The sequence below is a fragment of the Ochlerotatus camptorhynchus genome, unplaced genomic scaffold (assembly GCF_037179485.1).
Source record: "Ochlerotatus camptorhynchus isolate MF236.1 unplaced genomic scaffold, CSIRO-AGI_Acam_v1.1 ptg000358l, whole genome shotgun sequence".
NCBI classification, from domain to species: Eukaryota; Metazoa; Arthropoda; class Insecta; order Diptera; family Culicidae; genus Ochlerotatus; species Ochlerotatus camptorhynchus.
In genome coordinates this window covers 846927-864890 of record NW_027040846.1, presented here as the reverse complement: position 1 = coordinate 864890, position 17964 = coordinate 846927, and the positions used below count along the sequence as shown (strand labels likewise).

The following is a 17964-nucleotide window of genomic DNA, read 5'->3' as shown; positions in this document are numbered from 1 at the left end:
GCGTTGTTCGAGTATCGGGGACACTCTCGAGTCCCTTTGAATCTCGAAGGGGGTTACGGCAAGGTGATGGACTTTCGTGTCTGCTATTCAACATCACGTTAGAAGGTGTGATCACGATCTTCAGGAAGTCCATCCAACTTCTTGGACATCATGGCACGGAACTTTGAGACGATGCGGATTGGACTTGCCATCAACGCATCAAAGACAAAATACATGAAAGGAAGAGATTCTAGGGAAAACAATGTTAGCCTCCCACTCCGAGTTCAGATTGACCGTGACGAAATTGAGGTGGTCGATGAGTTCGTGTATTTGGGCTTGCTGGTGACCGCCGAAAATGATACCAGTAGAGAAATTCAAAGACGCATTATGGCAGGGAATCGTGCCTACTTTGGACTCCGGAGGACGCTCCAGTCGAATAAAATTCGCCGCCGCACGAAATTGACTGTCTACAAGACGCTGATTAGACCGGTGGTCCTCTACGACCACGAGACCTGGACCATGCACTATGGGGCATTTTCATACAACCAGGCGGTCAAAAATATTTCTATCATTTTTTCACAATTTCTGCTATTATTCTTGCTTTTTTTCATCAATATAAGGCGTGCGTTATCACTTTTCAACATTTTCACGACCTTTGATTAATTTTGATTAATTAAAATTTAATTTTTACGATTTTATAACGGTTACAGTTTCAAGCTTGTTTTCAGAGAATAAAATCTATTGAACAAAGACAACCTACCATGGTTTTATTGGGGGGAACACCGTAAAAAATAAAAAATAAACCTTTTTTTTGGAAATATGTTTATTTTTTTCAACAAATCTTCTGTAACAAAAAATACAAAAAGCCATGATACAATAATCAAAATCAAATATGTTTCAACGAATTTCTTTTTATTCCTCTGTTACAATATCTTCATGAACAAATTCTTCTTCAATTTCATCGACTGCTTTCATAAGTTCCTCCAAGGCATTGAAGTTATTAGTATCGACTACTGAATCACTTACAGAATTTTCAAATATCATGAAACTTTTCACGACGTCGGGATAATCCAGGGATACTTTTTTCTGTCTTCTTTTTGCCATCCAAATGGAACTGATCAGTGGGTCCGATTCAATAATGGCACGAATAAAGACATCAAGTAAATTTTCTACTCTTGATCGTTTTCTTGCATGATGGGTTCAATATTGTTTCAATTGTTTATGTTGACTTTCTACTGCCTCTTCCGCTAAGTGGTGCTGATGAATGTATGATTATTTCTCCGGCATGAGCGAGAACTTTATGCACGGTTGCAGGAATTTTGTACCAATCATACAATTTAAGATAGAGCCTATATGTTTCCTTGCAATATGCATCAAATTTTTCCGGGTTTATTGGCTCTTGGCAGTTAATAGCAATTAATATATTCCGGAATCTGAAAATTAACTCTTCATCAATGTTCAGCACGGAGCTTAAAAGCTTGGGATTTCCAAATGCTCTTCGACAAACGTTTCCTGTAGTACTGGTACCTGCTCCACCCGATCGTGGTTGATCTACTCTTACTCCAAATTTTTCGTAAAGCTGTGTCGTCACATGTTTTTTTCTTTGTTCATATAGTTCTTTGAACGGTTTCGTTACCTTCCATTTTTTGATATCCATTCTGTATGCAATATGCAAAAGGCATTCGAAACATCTTATCCAAGCATGAAGTGGAGATATGCCGTAATGCAAGGCTTCTTCGTTTGATATAAATCCTTCTTCGAATTTCTCTCCATCATTCCTTACATTTGGTGTTGCCCCACATATTGGACAATTCTGCATCGACGAATTTCCAGTAATATAAGTTAAGACTTTTCCGTCTATCATACTGAGGACAAAATCAAAATCAACAAGTATAAACTTGTCGTTTGAGAGTTCAATTTTCACTGGCGTTAGTTCACTCATTTCTTTTTCTACATCCTGTTTTGTAGCCATAATAACTTATTTACTCTCTTTAATGAATTCAAGGATGAATGGCCTACAAAATCGAATACTTTGAGGCATGGGATTAAACCACATATATATTTCCATACCCCAGCTACATAGAAGAACCAGTTCCGTAGAAACTAGATCGTTGCTATCCATATACTCGTTGAGCTCTGCATCAATTATTTGGACGATTCGTTTTACTGTATTTTCCATCACCGCCTGGAGTTTCACTCTTATTTTCAATGCACTTTCTTCGATGAATTCACTAAGAGGGGCGCATATTTTTTGCACTGCTCCGATCACATAGTAAGGTGGAAATCTCGAAGGTGATTCACTATTGAAATCTACTCAATCCAGCCTCGATAAGTACACTAAAAGCCTCTTCTGGTGACATCATTCCTCGTTGATCAGTTAGTTGAGCCAGCATGGTTTTAGAGCTTTTTTGGTTTTTGACGTAGGACTACGTCTTTGATTTCTATATGGGGTACACTTTGTGAAAACCGAAAATGGAACATGTAACAAATTAAGAAAGATTTTGAACGTTAATAACTCAGCTTCCCCTGGTCCAATTTCAATAATTTTATCACCAATCGATCAGAAATATGGCTACGCATTGATAACAATGCTTCTGAATGTTGATTTTCAACAAGAAACTATTGAAAAACTGGTAAATGTTCAGCATTGTCCAAAAGCGTCGAATTAATTAACAAATCCACCAATTACCTACATGCATATGCTGCTTCCCCAGCACAGTCGTCAGAGAGTAGTAAGTAGACGAAACAAGTCGAAGTGGCATTCGACTCCGATCCTCGGGCGCGTGCGAATAGGGAGGATGGAATTGCGTAATATTTTACACACTCATCGCCATGTTCAGAACCAAACGCAAATTCTTCGAGATAACCACCATCCGTCGTCTGGCTCGCCGTAGCGGTGTCTGACGTATCTCCGGTTTGATTTACGAGGTGTGCTGAAGGTGTTCCTGAAAAATGAGATCTGTGATGCTGTCACCTACACTAAACACGCCAAGCGTAAGTGGCCATGGATGTCCTCTTCAATAAAAAGGCCCTTTTCAGGGCCATCAAGCTTACATCTTGTAATCAACTTTCTTTTTGAAAAAGATTACTACAAATTATGATCGCCTACAATTCAAAAACGGAAAGAGTTGAGATAATAGATATTTCAGGCATAACATTTGATAACGGCACAAAAGCATTTGTAAACAAACCTTCTAAGGCCCTTTACCCTGGCAAAGTACGCCCACGCAAACCAACAACATCATCGCATAGGGGCAACTATCACCTTTCCGTAAGTGGTATTGGTTTGCGTTAGCGTACTTTAGTTCGCGTGTAAAGGGCCTTAGAATGTTTGTTTACAAATGCTTTTATGCCGTTATTAAATGTTATGCCTGATATGATCAATTAAAAGAACTTAATGCTCTTCACATTTATTCCGTCCACTAGCGGTCCTACGTCAAGCTTCCGTTCGTGCCCCTAGGCACAGACCCTTCTACTTTTTTTTAAATATGCCCAATAACTTTAACTAAATTAAAATCCTTTCGATTATAAGCGGTCCGTCTTGCAAATAACAAAGCTTTCTCGATGGTATCGAATTTTGGATCAACTGCTTCTTTATCGATGACGCGACGTTTTCCTCTTTCACTCAAATCCAAGAAAGGTTTTGAAGGTCGTCCACGTTTTGTTCCCGAGGCCGAGGTTGAGGCAACACATTGCTCCTGTTCGATGAAGTCCTCGATGCCAATCTCCATCAAGCCAGTTCCGAAAATACGACTCAAATCGCTCTTTCGTGCGATTAGCTTCATGCCATTTGTTGATGTATTTAGTAACGATTTTATGGATCTTTTCATCGAGACGTTTACGTTTTTCCACCGAGATGTTATAATTTTCACAAATGAATTCAATGGCTCTGTGAACATTGTCACTATGGCTTAATTTTGCGTCTAATAGATTAATAATGGTTCTATTATCCATGCTCACACTTGGTCGCAACCGTAAATTTGAATTACACTGTAGTAGTTTAAATAAAAGCTACACAAAATACACTATGGCTTCAAATTGACACCAAGGTTGCAAAGACTCATTTCAGCTAAAACAATGTTTTTCTAAATTATGAAATAATTAGATGCCATGATCAAATTTTGAATTGGTAGGATACAAGAAGAGGTTGCAAAGAATGTGTTTGACATATTAAACCTGTTTATTTCACTTCATGAGAGAAACAATCAGCGATTTTTCACAAACTCACTCACTCACTCACTCACTCACTCAGCGATCAGCAAATCGCTGATTGTGACTCATAGAAAGCAAAATTTACAGGTTTTATGTTTCCAACGCATACTTTGTAACCTCTTCTTGTAAGTTACAAGTAAAACATGCCATCATACCATCTTTTGGTTTTATTATTCCGAAAAACATTATTTTAGCTGAAATGAGTCTTTGCAACCTTGAATTTGACACTACAGTAGGTTAAGTACAGACTTAGGTATAAATTAAACTCATCCGCGCATATGCGTAGGTACATACTTACGCATATGCTACTATAATCGTCATAACCCAGGTACTTACTTTAGAATAAAGCATAAACGAATGTAGTTTTACGTTCATCCAACAGTGAACTTTATGATAATGATGACTTCTTTTTGTACAAAAGCTTAAGCCCTTTTTAAAAGTTGGTCATGAATCATTAGAAAATGTTCTTTAACAATATATTTCGACTATACCAACCGAATATAACTCCAAAAGTTGCAAAATAATTGTTGAAAAAGTTTGTTTCCAAGCCGGCTCTTGTACAATTTGAAATCTCCCATAAAGGGTGATACGGTCAAAATTTGGTCAATATCAACTTGACGTATTTCTTTCAATTTTGCATTTGAAAAACCTGAACCCCCTCATTTTGAAGGTGTGTGTGTGTAGAATGTTGCTCCTATTTTGATTTTGGAATTCACTCTTCAGTTGTCAAAATGCCGTCCAAGCAAGAAGAGCAGCGTATCAAAATTTTGCTCGCGCATCGCGAAAATCCGAGCTACTCGCACGCAAAGTTGGCAAAATCGCTAAAAGTTGCCAAATCAACCGTTACAAATGTAATTAAAGTGTTTGGGGAACGTTTGTCGACAGCCAGGAAGTCTGGATCGGGGGGAAATCGAAAACCGGAAGCCGCTGAGACGACAAAGAGAGTTGCCGGTAGTTTCAAGCGAAACCCTAACCTCTCTCTCCGAGATGCCGCAAATAAGCTGGGTGTATCGTCTACAACCGTGCATCGAGCCAAAAAACGAGCCGGACTATCGACTTACAAGAAGGTAGTGACTCCAAATCGCGATGATAAACAAAATACGACGGCCAAAGCGCGATCCCGGAGGCTGTACACGACGATGCTGACGAAGTTTGACTGCGTGGTAATGGACGACGAAACCTACGTCAAAGCCGACTTCAAGCAGCCTCCGGGACAGGAGTTTTATACGGCAAAAGGAAGGGGAAAGGTAGCAGATGTTTTCAAGCACATGAAACTGTCAAAGTTCGCAAAGAAATATCTGGTTTGGCAAGCCATCTGTACCTGTGGCTTGAAAAGCAGCATTTTCATAGCTTCCGGGACTGTCAAACAAGAAATTTACGTGAAAGAGTGTTTGAATAAACGTCTGCTGCCTTTCCTGAAGAAACACGGTTATTCCGTACTGTTTTGGCCGGATTTGGCATCTTGCCATTACGGTAAAAAAGCCATGGAGTGGTACGCCGCCAACAACGTGCAGGTGGTTCCCAAGGACAAGAACCCTCCCAACACGCCAGAGCTCCGCCCAATTGAGAAATACTGGGCTATTGTCAAGCGGAACCTAAAGAAGACCAAAAAAACTGCTAAGGGCGAGCAGCAGTTCAAGGCAAACCGGCTTTCTGCGGCAAGGTGGCTGTACAAAATCTGATGGCAGGGGTCAAGCGTAAGGCCCGGCAATTCGGATTTGGAAAAGCGGAAGCCTAACTGAATATTTTTCCTGAATTTTATACTAATTGAACTTGAAAAAGAAATTTAATTTGATTTTTTGAATAAACGATTTCACCGATTTACACGCGTTTTCCCTTGACCAAATTTTGACCGTATCACCCTTTAATAACCGAAAATTTTCAAATCGCTTATATTTCCAATGGGGCAGGTTGGGGCAGGCAAACTCTTCAGTACTTGTTAGAGTACACTCAAAACTTCATCCAGAGCTGAGAATTAGCCTGGGAATGTGCGAGACTCGAAAGTTTGTGATCAATAAAGTTAAATTTTCATTAATTTTCAATTATTTTTTTTTTCTATTTTTATTTTTAAATTTTTTTGTCTCGATCAAATTTCCAAATGGATTTTATTTTCGGAAAGCTTATTAAATTACCTTTCCAACGATGTATAATGATGTGGTAGTTATATGATAAATAGTGGATGAAATTTTATTTGAGTGGTAGTGTATTTTTGCGGCAAAATTTGTACTTTTCTTACTCTTTTTTGACTTCGACATCCGATATCTCAGAAACTAAAACTGCTAGAAGCTTGAAACTTTCAGATTCTCTTAGTTGAAATGTTTACTATCGACCAAAAATAACGAAATAAGGATTAGTGAAAGTCGATTTTTTGATTTTTGACCGCCTGATATCTGATAGTGCCATGCTCGTTGAGGACCAACGCGCTGGGTGTTTTCGAACGGAAGGTGTTGCGTACCATCTACGGTGGAGTGCAGATGGATGACGGAACGTGGAGGAGGCGAATGAACCACGAATTGCACCAGCTGCTGGGAGAACCATCCATCGTCCACATTGCAAAAATTGGGCGACTACGGTGGGCTGGGCACGTCGTAAGAATGCCGCTCGACGATGCAGTGAAAATGGTTCTAGAAAGCGACCCAACAGGAACAAGAAGAAGAGGCGCGCACCTTGCCCAGGTGGTTCGACCAAGTAGAAGGCGACCTGCGGACCCTTCGCAGACTACGAGGCTGGCGAAGCGTGGCCATGGATCGAGTAGAGTGGAGACGACTTCTTCGGACAGCAGAGGACAACAAGGCCTTAGCCTGATTGGTAAGGTAAGTAACCTTGGGATGAGACTAACTCAGAGAGTAAGAGTCACTTTTACTCAATTGTATGAGAAATTTCTAAAAACGCAGGTCACTCTCTCTGAGTTAGGCTTATCGGCCGTGTAAAATAAAACATTTTCCATAATGTCAAAAATTAACGAAATCCTTAAAACAATGTTGACTATAATCAATAGTACAGAAGTTAATAGAGCTGACTTGATTTTAATTGTTTTTAACTAGTTGAACTGTTGAAGCAACAAGAATAGATATGGATGACAATAACGCATACAAGCTTGAATCGGAAAACTTCCTGAGAATGGTCTAAGCACTGTGAAACATAGCTGATGTTCTAGCAAGGCGAGGAACTTCAAACAATTCTTGGATGGTTTTAATTATGGAACAAAAAATAAAAAAAATATACACTGTGAAGGAATGTTCTTTTGCGTCCCATTTGAGTGACGGAAACTTCCCCGGTTATACTGTAATTTCCTTATTATCTACACTTTTTTTTTTCTTTATTCAACAGTTTTATTATTTTAATAATAATTTAGTCAATAGTAAAGGTTTCAGGTAATAATATAAAAATTATAATTAAAAAAAATATCTAAATACAGTACCTAATATCAGCATTCAAGCATTTCCTCCCTGATTGATTCAATTACTGTTTCTCTATAATAGTGTGTCGACTCTGCTGCTTTAAGCCCGAGGGAGGAAATTGTCTAAAAATTCCAAAAACGAAAAACGTCATTTTCTCGTTTTTTTATTGGGTGTCATTTTGTCTGTCCCATTTTTTTTTCTCTCTCTTCGCGGCAGCACTCCAAAATGTGAGAGCTTGGAGCAGCTCCCCGTAACCGGGATCATTAAGCGTTAAAATTTTGGTTTCATCGGTTAATACACGTATAACGTTTCTTACGATGTCTCTTGTTTCTATGCCTAGTCAAAGTTTCGATTTTCGAATGCCACAATGAGCAGAACCAAAAGTAAATTCAAGCATTTTCTGCGAAAATCGAACCGAAAGTACGTTGATTGAATATTAACACGAGCCGCTCATTCATTTTTGTTTTCCATGTTTTATAATTTGCTGTAAGGTAGTTAATAGTTTGCTTTTTTTTTGCGTCAAAAGTAAAAACGATCCTCTTTCTTAAGTTTATTATTTTTTTAATTCGCTTTATCTCTTTCGCTCTTAACATTAATCACATTGAGAATTCAGTAAAGGATTCCGATTGTAACCTTCATGTTTTTCTCTCTTTCAATATTTTGCTTTAGTCTAATACAATCGAATTATGCGATAGTTGGGATTCACAGGAGTTAAAACTTGGAAAAACACTAAGGTTACTAAAACAAATAATAAGAAGGAAAAAAAAATACATTTGCAGTAGAAAGCGGGATGAGATCTAAATAAAACAAAGAGTATAATATAAACATAAGAAAATAAAGATGGAAGGTTTTGTGTTACACAAACAGTGATAATGATACACTGATCGAAATGAATGTGTTAATTCCAGCACATAAACTTGATGAATTAGGAACAAATTACCTACTATCAAATTGATTGAGGGTGAGGGTGGTGGCGTGGCATATACTTTCCTTCGCTAACAACTAGTATTGGTGTGTGAGCGTGTGCAAGTGCAACTTTTTCGTGGTGATTGTGGGTAAGTGGGTCAAAAGTAATTCGCTCTAAATCGAATCTAAATTCCTTCTCTTGTCGAATCTCATTTGTTTTTCTCACCTATAAATCGGAAGGAATTTGTAGCACATGATTTGATGCGCGTAGAATAATCGAATACCATTGGAGAGTGTGTGTGTGTGTGTGTGTGTTTATGAGTGTAAATCATTCTCGTTTCTCGCGCACAGCCCACACAATCGCAGCGCGTTTGATTGATTTCTTACGACGAGGAGCAGCTCCCTTCTCTCAATCTCAATTCACCTCTCGATCGTTGCCCCGCGTACGAGCTGCGCCGTCGTCGTCTCTAATTCTCTAGAGCAGACCGATTTGCTAAGCAGAAACAAATCCCAAGAGTCGCCCCCGCCTATGTGTGTGATCGATTTTGCGTACTACGGTAATTTGCAAATTAGTCGAGTGTGTATGAATGTTAAACAACAGAATCTTTTCGAATCCTAAAAATGTACGAAAAAAAAATACATATATGCATGAGTTTCCTGCGGCGAGAGATGAAAAGTTCAATAGAAGCGGAAAATTTGTCGAAAGTTCGTTCGAGTGGGAATTCTCGTTTCGTTATTTTTTTTTTTTAATATATTGATTAGGTATCAACTCGAAGCGTGTGATGAAAGGCAACCAAATAATTTGGATAGAAATAATTTTGCACGGAATGGTCGATCGCGAAAGCCAAAATCAAAACGTGGAAAGCTTAAAATAAGTAAATAAGCCGAAACCAAAAGCACAAAGCAACAAAAAACAAATGGTTCAGAGTTAGCAAATGAGAAGAAGCGTATTTACCACATGTAATTTTCGGTCTGGGGTGCCCGCATGACGCCGACGCCGCCGCCCAACCGACGATAGTTCATACAGCCGCACAGTCGCCACTGGTTCGTTTCCGGGTCGTACACTTCAATCGTCTTCAGATAGGCCGTTCCGTCGAAGCCACCCACGGCGTACAGCTGACCGTTGACCACCGCCAAGCCGACCTGTAAAAAGTGGGGTGAAAAGCGATCAAATTAAGTGTATTGTTAGAGTTGTATGATTCAAGAGGTCTACCCCGTGTGGCATAATATTGAGTCTACATATCGAATGATTTAAACTTTGTTCCTATGAATTAGTATACTTTAATTCACTGCTGAAAATTAATATCAATCTCAGCCTGGACTAACGAGGCATCCAAAGTTAACCTTATCTCAAATTTGAAAACTCCAACTCTATTGTTTCAGCAGTGTCAAGTCTACATAACGAACGCTCGTCGTACTCACCCCACTCCTTCTGGACGTCATCGCCACTATGGGACTCCACGAGTTCGTGTGCGGATTGTACCGTTCTGCGGACGACAGCTCCATACAATCATCGCGTCCACCGACGGCATAGATAAAGTTGTTGAACACCGCACAGCCGAGATGCTTTCGCCGGGTCGACATGGGACTAACCGCGCACCATTTGTTCTGCCTAGGATCGTACCTTTCCACCGTGTTCAGCGGACACTGGCCATCGGAACCGCCGATGGCATAAAGGTATCCTCCTAGCACAGCCACGGCCACACCCAACCGACGGGTTGTCATCGGAGCCACCTTGGACCATTTGTTTTCCTTAGGGTCGTACCGTTCGACATGGTTCAAACACTGCACCCCATCCTGTCCACCAACGGCATACAGGAATCCATCTAGCACGGCTACTCCCACACTGGTCCTACAGCTAGTGGTTGGAGCGACGTCACAGCTCCACTGGTTAGTCTGCGGATCATATCGCTCGATACTATTCAGATAGCTCTGCCCGTCGTGTCCTCCGACGGCATACAGGAGATCATTCAACACTGCCACTCCGACGCCACAGCGGCGCTTACTCATCGGAGCAACCATCTTCCAGTCGGCCGTCTCCGGATCGAATCGTTCGACAGATGCGATCGCATCACCCGAGCACCATCCACCTACGGCGAACAGGACTTCTCCCCTTCGTGTCGGTTTCCTTGGACGGGTCCTGGGGCCCTGCATCAGGGGGCGTTCTTGTGGAAGTAATAGATAGTTCTTCGCTTCGTCCACCAGATCACGACAGGCTTCGTCGGACCGTACAAGTAGATCTGATCCAACCGTTCCCACTAAGAATTTTGGACTCAGCAGAGGCATTCGGACGTGCTGCAGCACCTGAGCCAGATGCTGTCGACGTTCAGCAACGTTGTACTTCAACCAGGCCATCACGGCGTTGAATACCTGTTCTTCCGAGCGTACGTTCAGCTCATCACTGCAGATTATGTCCACTAACTGACCGACCGGAAGCAGCAAAAACTCCTCACTTTCCATCACTTCTTGAAAGTTGTGCTGCGTAAACTTATCTGCAATTCGAAGCAACTCGCGACACGAGTGCGTATCGGCGAATGCTCTAATACCCAAACAATTAGTCGGATCCAGTTGTCGTTTGAGAAATTCGCAACAAATGTCCTGTATTTCCGCCAGCTGCAGTAGACATGCCGCCGGAAGCAGGGTTTGCACGTTCGATTCCTCGACGACGATGTGTGAAGTGTAGCAAAAATCAATCAGCAGTTCCATTGCGTTTTCATCAATGTCCCGAATGGTCACTTCAGTCTGACGAGATTCTTCCAACTCTCCAGTAAACATGGCCCGAAAATACGGACTGCACGCAGACAGGATGACACGGTGAGCAAATATTTTCCGTCCGCTGACGTTGATGACCACATCACATAGCTCCCGATGTCGGCGCAGAACATTCAGCTCGGTCAGTGTGACTCGCGGGTGTTTCTCCGAGGTGTGCGATAGTCTAAAATCGGTGACGTAATTAGCGTGTTGAGATGATTACAGACAGCATTGGGTACATACCTCGCCGGAGACGGAGGACGATCGGAAATTAGCACGTCGCCCATTCTGTTGGCCGCTAGGCGCAGCGGGGCAGAGGCCCAACCCCACACGGTATCTATCTGCAATGAAGATAATAAACATCGAGAAAAGTAAAGTGAAATGAAATGTAAAACACGCAAGTGATGGTCTGGCAGCAAGGCAGCGCCCCAAAGATAGGAGGGAAATACAAAACAAACGAACAACTGGCAGTAGTAATGCAAGAAGCGTGAGATGGACAAGGCAAAAAAGACATGAAAAACGAGGGCAAATGGCGATGTAACGAAGAGATGCCAAACTTGGAGAAATTATAGTTATTTTAAATCACTTCGATCAGCCATACATAATCATTACTCAGTACCTACTCTCCCACTACAATTGACTACATCCCAAATTAGGCACAACAATATCGCCAAGGACAACCACACCGCCTCCTCCTCGCTACTATTTAATTTTATGTCATTGCCCCTTCCCTCATCCGCTTCCACTCCCTTCACGCAGACCTCCGCATGCTCACACGCATCTTCACTTCATAGGCGAAACACACTCGCTAAATTAAATCATCAAAAACATCAAGCCTTGACCGAGCATTCCCTCATCATTCCTTGCGAACAACAAAATAAATTTCGACCAAACACACAATCTAATGGACACACTAACCCATCCACCACCCACAATAATATTTGCTCACCTTTGTAACTTTTCCTGCGAACCCTGGCCGTAGAAAAGAGCGATGAAGCCTTTTTTCTTCGGCCTACGGCGCTCTTCTTCGGCGGCGGCTAAACCAACTCCTGGCTTTCCTGCTCCTCCGTGGCGGCCTCGATCTAATCCACTAATCCGACTGCTGCTAAAATCCCACAAAAACAACGGTATCGCAACCCTCTCCTCCTCTGTTGACGATTACTACACACACTGATTACGGGAACGATGATGCTAAATTGATGACGGTAATAATGATGATGATTATGAAGAAACGAGCGAAGAGCTGCAGCAGCCTCTCGCACCTAGGGGAGGTGATTTGATTTTTTTTTTTTCGCTGTTTTAAAACACTGTCCGGAGCAGCATTTCGCTGCCGGAAAACGGAACCATTTCGACAGTGAACGGTAGCGGACACTTGCGGGCTCAAATTTCCGACGGATCTGGCCACTCAGGAACAAGTTTCACTGTAGAAATTGCAATTTTCGCGACACCACTTCGCCCAGGAAGCAAACTGGATTTTTCTTTCAAGATGACTGCTTTTTCAATGACTGACAGGTGTATGATCCAGGGTAGCATCGAGGGGAACAGTTGTACCCACTGAAACGTTAGCCGAAATATTTTGGTCAGCTTGGTGCACACCACTAGAGGGTGGTCTTACACCAAGAAAGGTGAAGCGAGATCGTGAAATATTGTTGGATTTTAGTAAACCAAAAACAGCATAAACGTAATTAGTGGCGTCACTAATTGCCGAGTTATAAATAAAACAACGAAATAACATAGTTGAAGATGCTATTTCAAATAACAGACTAAAGTGGTAATTTTTATACCATAGATAAGAAGAATTTCGTTGTGATTTTAGGTTAATCGACAAAAATGTCCAATGTTTTGACAATAAATATCATGGCTACAATCTCGGTTACAATGACAATGAAAATCATTGTATTCTTATTGGATTTTTTACGGGTTGTATCCTACAGTTATTTCACTCACACATCTTAACCGAATGCTTCACCTCGGTAATCCACCTCAATGGTCTAACACCACCGACAAACCGACATGAAACTACAACTTTACTCTTGATCGAGAATCCATAACGGCGGATTCAAATGTGCAGTGATTCCAACTGTCAAAACCAAAGAAATTTGTGATCTAGATAATAATAATTTGCCCGAAATAGATTAGACACGAACCAACTCATACATTTTGTATGCGTGTTCGTGGCTAGGGATACACATTTTTCGCGAACACGGCGGCAGATGTCATGTTTAAGCTTTGATCAGAAATTTGATGGTACTTTGTAAGGTCATTCATGTCGGTTTGTCGGTGCTAACAGGGCTTCTCCAGTTTATAGACACTTTCTAACTCACTCGCGAACTCATACACATTCGAAATAAGAAAAAAGATTTCATGGTCGGATATGCTACTATAGTGATTGCCTAAGGCCGAGGGGAATCCATGCTCTCAGAGAGCATCATTACCAAACCAGACCAGACCAGACAGATATATGAAATCATGGACTACTAGTGAAATTGAATACGCAAAGTTGCATATTCCCCAAGCATTGTCATGGTTTTCATTTGACAGTAGTACAATTCAATTCGAAAGCTTCAACTTTTAAGAGTAGTGTTGCGAACGCGACATTTGCTAATCAAGCAACATCATTAATTATCAAGTAAGATCAGAGTATAGAAATAATTGTATTTCAGACAAACCATGTTTCCTCGTAAAGTAAAAACAGGTATAAGGATAACGTTTTGCAAAGAAAGTGGAACGAAATATTACAAGACTAGTTGTTTACTTAGGTCTATGTCTGCCGCGCTCAGGTATAAGCTTAGAATAGAGTTGCAGGATATGAACTGCACGATAGATAAGCGCATGCCAGAAGTGCGTATAGGGACACGTCCACATTTATATTTTTTAACCTGAATTTGAAAGCGTTGTGAGGTGGAAGTTGTAGTAGATAGAGTTGGTGTTGAATAAATAATGAGTAGAATCAAGTGAGCGTGAAGCGTGATAGTTCGCATGTAAACAGAATCTCATTGGTTAGAGAATTTTGATAGGTTAGCAGGTATAAATATGAAGTACCTGAGCTCGTTGAAGGCATTCTTGTAACGAATTTTGGAAGTGACAGACCACCAGCAGCAGCAGAAACAGCAGCAACAGAAACAGCAGCAGCAGAAACAGCAGCAGCAGAAACAGCAGCAGCAGCAGCAATAGTAGCAGCTGCATCGCTAATTCGTGTTGCCGTGGCCGAGGCTGGAAACCTCGGTCCGGTCACGACAATGGCGCAGTCGGTACGATAGTGTAAGTATAGTGGAATGACTAAAGAACTGAAGAATTATTTTGAAAAAATTGCCATGACCTGATGGATGGTAGATAGAATGACCATGACCTGATGGATGGTAGATAGAATTACCATGACCTGATGGATGGTAGAAAGAATTACCATGACCTGATGGATGGTAGATAGAATTACCATGACCTGATGGATGGTAGATAGAATTACCATGACCTGATGGATGGTAGATAGAATTACCATGACCTGATGGATGGTAGATATTATTACCATGACCTGATGGATGGTAGAAAGAATTATCATGACCTGATGGATGGACTAAAGAAACTTAGAAATAGTTAGAATTGCCATGACTTGATGGATGGACTGAGGACATTTTTAAATAGTTAGAATTGCCATGACCTGATGGATGAAATATCTCTGAGATAGTAGATGAAAGTCCCCCGAGAGGGTGGATAAAATTCCCCCAAATGGGTGAATATAATGCCCCCTTCCTCTCTACCATAGAGGTAACTCTAAAACCAGAAGGCGAGCCAGAAGGTCCCGAAGAAACGTGCTCAACTTTTTGGCTCTGGTAGAAACCTGATCAACTCTGGTGAGTCTATGTACATGTAGTTACGGACCTGCAGCCTTTTAACCCACCTGCACATCCCTATCAAATGGCCACCGATTGACAAAATTAAGGAAGTTAGGTTTATTACGAGATTTGTTAGGTTTAGGAATTAGATTAGGAATCACATAGACGAGTTATAGTACGTTCAGACTACAGAGTTATAACATGTTATAGTGCTATCTTGATGGTGGTTTCTGTGTTGCAATTATTTGACAACCGTTATAACATGTTATAACCTGAGTACTGCGAACTAACTCAAAATGCTTGTCATCTGGGAGCCGAGTCAAACTGTCAAACGGGAGCCAAACATTCAAAAGAGCTCGGAAGTCACGTAGGTAGTTACTGTTTGAACCACAAGTAAAGGTGTTGACACCTACTGAAAACAAATTAAGAATTATAATTATGAAACTGTCGAAACATCAACCTTAGTAGGCGGATAATCATCGAGCGTGATGCACGAAAAAGTGTTTTTATTTGATATTAATAATGCCAAAACTGGGTTGCTGAAACAAGAATGTAATCAAACTTTATATGAGTCATGTGAGCTTTGTGGGCAGGTGCACTCCCATCACCATGTATACGTTATTTCTGGAGCAGAGGAGGAGGAGCCAAGAGTTCATTTGACAGCATGTATATACAATTTCGTGAGCTGTTTCAGCAAAAAAATTTGAAACTTCGGAAGATTTTCAAGATGTTTTCTAGCTCACTTGAAAAATAAAATCGGCTGAGTTCGCAGTACACAGGTTATAACCATAGAGGTAACTCTAGGACCAGAAGGTCCCGAAGAAACTAGCTCAACTTTTTGGCTCAGCTCTGGAACTATCTTCGATCCCAAGCTAATCGATTCACCCCTTGAAACATAGGAAAATCCATTAACCCCTCATATTATCTGCCAAACTTTCATAGCGAATCAAAACAACCCAACAAACAATTTGAGCTGATTAAAAGCTGAATATTAGCCGGCGCCGGTGGTGTAGTGGTAAGCGTGACTGCTTTCTAACACCCCAATGGGTCTGGGTTCAATCCCAGCCGAGGTCGGTGGGATTTTTCTGAGGCATAAAAATCTCTGGTCACGTCTTCCTTCGGAAGGGAAGTAAAGCCGTTGGTCCCGGCCCATGTGTGTTGAATGGGTGCGATATCCTACGCAGGTGTGGAAGCTGCCTTCCTGCACATTCGATTGCCGTCAATGGATGGCAATCGATGTCCGTCGGTGATTGGCACTAGATTGCGGAACAGAGACCGACGTTAAATAAAGGAATGAAGAAGAAAAGCTGAATAAGCTATTTTTTAGCTGAAGAAGCATAATTTTGCCTGAATAAGCTCTTATTCAACTTTCAATGTTTGTTGGGAAACATAGTGTAGTACTGGAATTTATACTAGAATGGAATACGTTAATCGATTTGCTTGGGACCAATAGGCTAGTCATGTAGTGAGCCAATTTAAAATCGTTAGTTTCGTATTGATTGTTGTTATAACTCTCCAGTCTGGACAGCGTTTTAGTCTTCATTTTTTCCTTGTTTCAAGATCATTATAGGTGGACAAAGCCGAGTCTTGTCATTATCAACAAGGCATCAAAAGTAACAAGGACTAAGATGCGTCCCTTTGGTTACTGAAAAATCCTGTTCCCGTAGTTTGAAGTAGGACCTAGGACTAGGAATCGGTGGTAGATCTTACATCCCGTAACGTACCACGAAAAGGTGATCTACCCCTGGTGATCGTTGATCTGACAACTTTTTCGAGTGAATCCACACTACATAGTTTGTACTAAAGTCGCTATATTCATAGTCTGGCGGATAGAATCTCGGGAAACAATTGAGCTGTCAAATAGCAGATCCAATCGAGCAAATCACGACTAACAACAGAAAAGAGCATTTCAGTTATTGCGATCAAAATTTCGGAAACCCTTTTCTCGTGACTCAAGGCTTGCCTGTGCAAACTAACACCATCTTTGGAAAGTTTTCCCTATCCGATGATGCTGGTAATTTGCGTTCGATTGTCGAGGAAAGAATAATCAACGTTTTGTTTATAAAAGTTGATACCGTGTACCCCCGCTAATCTGAACGACACCTCATTCATATTAACGGGGTTCATTTTCAATTTGAACTTCTAGTAACCCTATCAGCGTGTTTCTGGTTGCCTTATTTGCTGTTTTGTTTTGATTCTGCGTTCCGTTTTGCAATGTTCCATTTCGCTTTACTCCGTTCCATGTGCAAAATGACGTTTAGGCCATTTTTAGTTTGCACGCCGTGCAGATAAGCGGGGTTCAAATTAAAAAGTGTTCAGATTAAAACCGGTCATATTACCGGGGGTCCACGGTAGTACCTTTTCAATTGTTGGTCTACAATATGTTGAATTGGTTCCGCTTTTTGATAAATCGAAATTCTATCCGCCAGACTATTAATATAGCGACTATAGTTTGTACCTGTGTTGATAATAGAAGAGTTACGCAGACTGAAAGCAAAATCTACCTATCGATTCGATCGAACTGTCAAACCATCTACCTATCGAGCATAGTAAAGGTGGGGGTGCATGGGAGGTATTGTTATCGATACTAGACGAAACTTTCACAACCCATGTGAAGTCATCCGAGGTGAAAACAAAAACAAAGGTTGCCAAAAAAGATGCCCATTGATTGACATCAGTGTTGCAAGCTTCACTCTGCGTAACTCTTCTAATATCAACTCTGGTTTGCACCTGTGTACTGCGGACTCACTCAATGTGCTTGTCACTTGGGAGCCAGTCAGAACTGTCAAACAGGAGCCAAACATTCAGAAGCAATAAACTCAGTTCGTCAAGCATTGCAATCTCATAAAAATGATTCAAACTTTTTCATAACACATTCTTAATTC

The 17964-nt window shown here is 41.1% G+C and overlaps 1 protein-coding gene across 3 annotated transcripts; it reads right to left on the bottom strand.

Moving 5' to 3' along the window:
• Window positions 1-7535: 7535 nt before the first annotated feature.
• dbo (Kelch-like protein diablo) lies at window positions 7536-12734 on the bottom strand. Of its 3 annotated transcripts, none has more exons than XM_065231660.1 (5): window positions 12199-12734; window positions 11493-11590; window positions 9921-11433; window positions 9454-9641; window positions 7536-7714 (listed from the first exon to the last, which is right to left on the bottom strand). In XM_065231660.1, coding segments are annotated over exons 2-5 (1746 nt in total). In that variant the 5' UTR covers window positions 11537-11590; window positions 12199-12734; the 3' UTR covers window positions 7536-7713. The 3 variants fall into 3 exon arrangements, with proteins under 3 accessions (XP_065087732.1, XP_065087733.1, XP_065087731.1); XM_065231661.1 differs by having other exon boundaries at window positions 7671-8389; XM_065231659.1 differs by lacking the exon at window positions 7536-7714 and adding an exon at window positions 8396-9113.
• Window positions 12735-17964: the final 5230 nt, after the last annotated feature.

Coding starts and splice junctions, on each gene's coding strand:
- dbo (XM_065231659.1), bottom strand. CDS start 11,536: ATGGGCGACGTGCTAATTTCCGATCGTCCTCCGTCTCCGGCGAG. Junction 9,642..9,920: donor TGACGTCCAGAAGGAGTGGG/GTGAGTACGACG, acceptor CACTTTTTACAG/GTCGGCTTGGCGGTGGTCAA. Junction 9,114..9,453: donor CAGACCGAAAATTACATGTG/GTAAATACGCTT, acceptor GTACATTTTTAG/GATTCGAAAAGATTCTGTTG.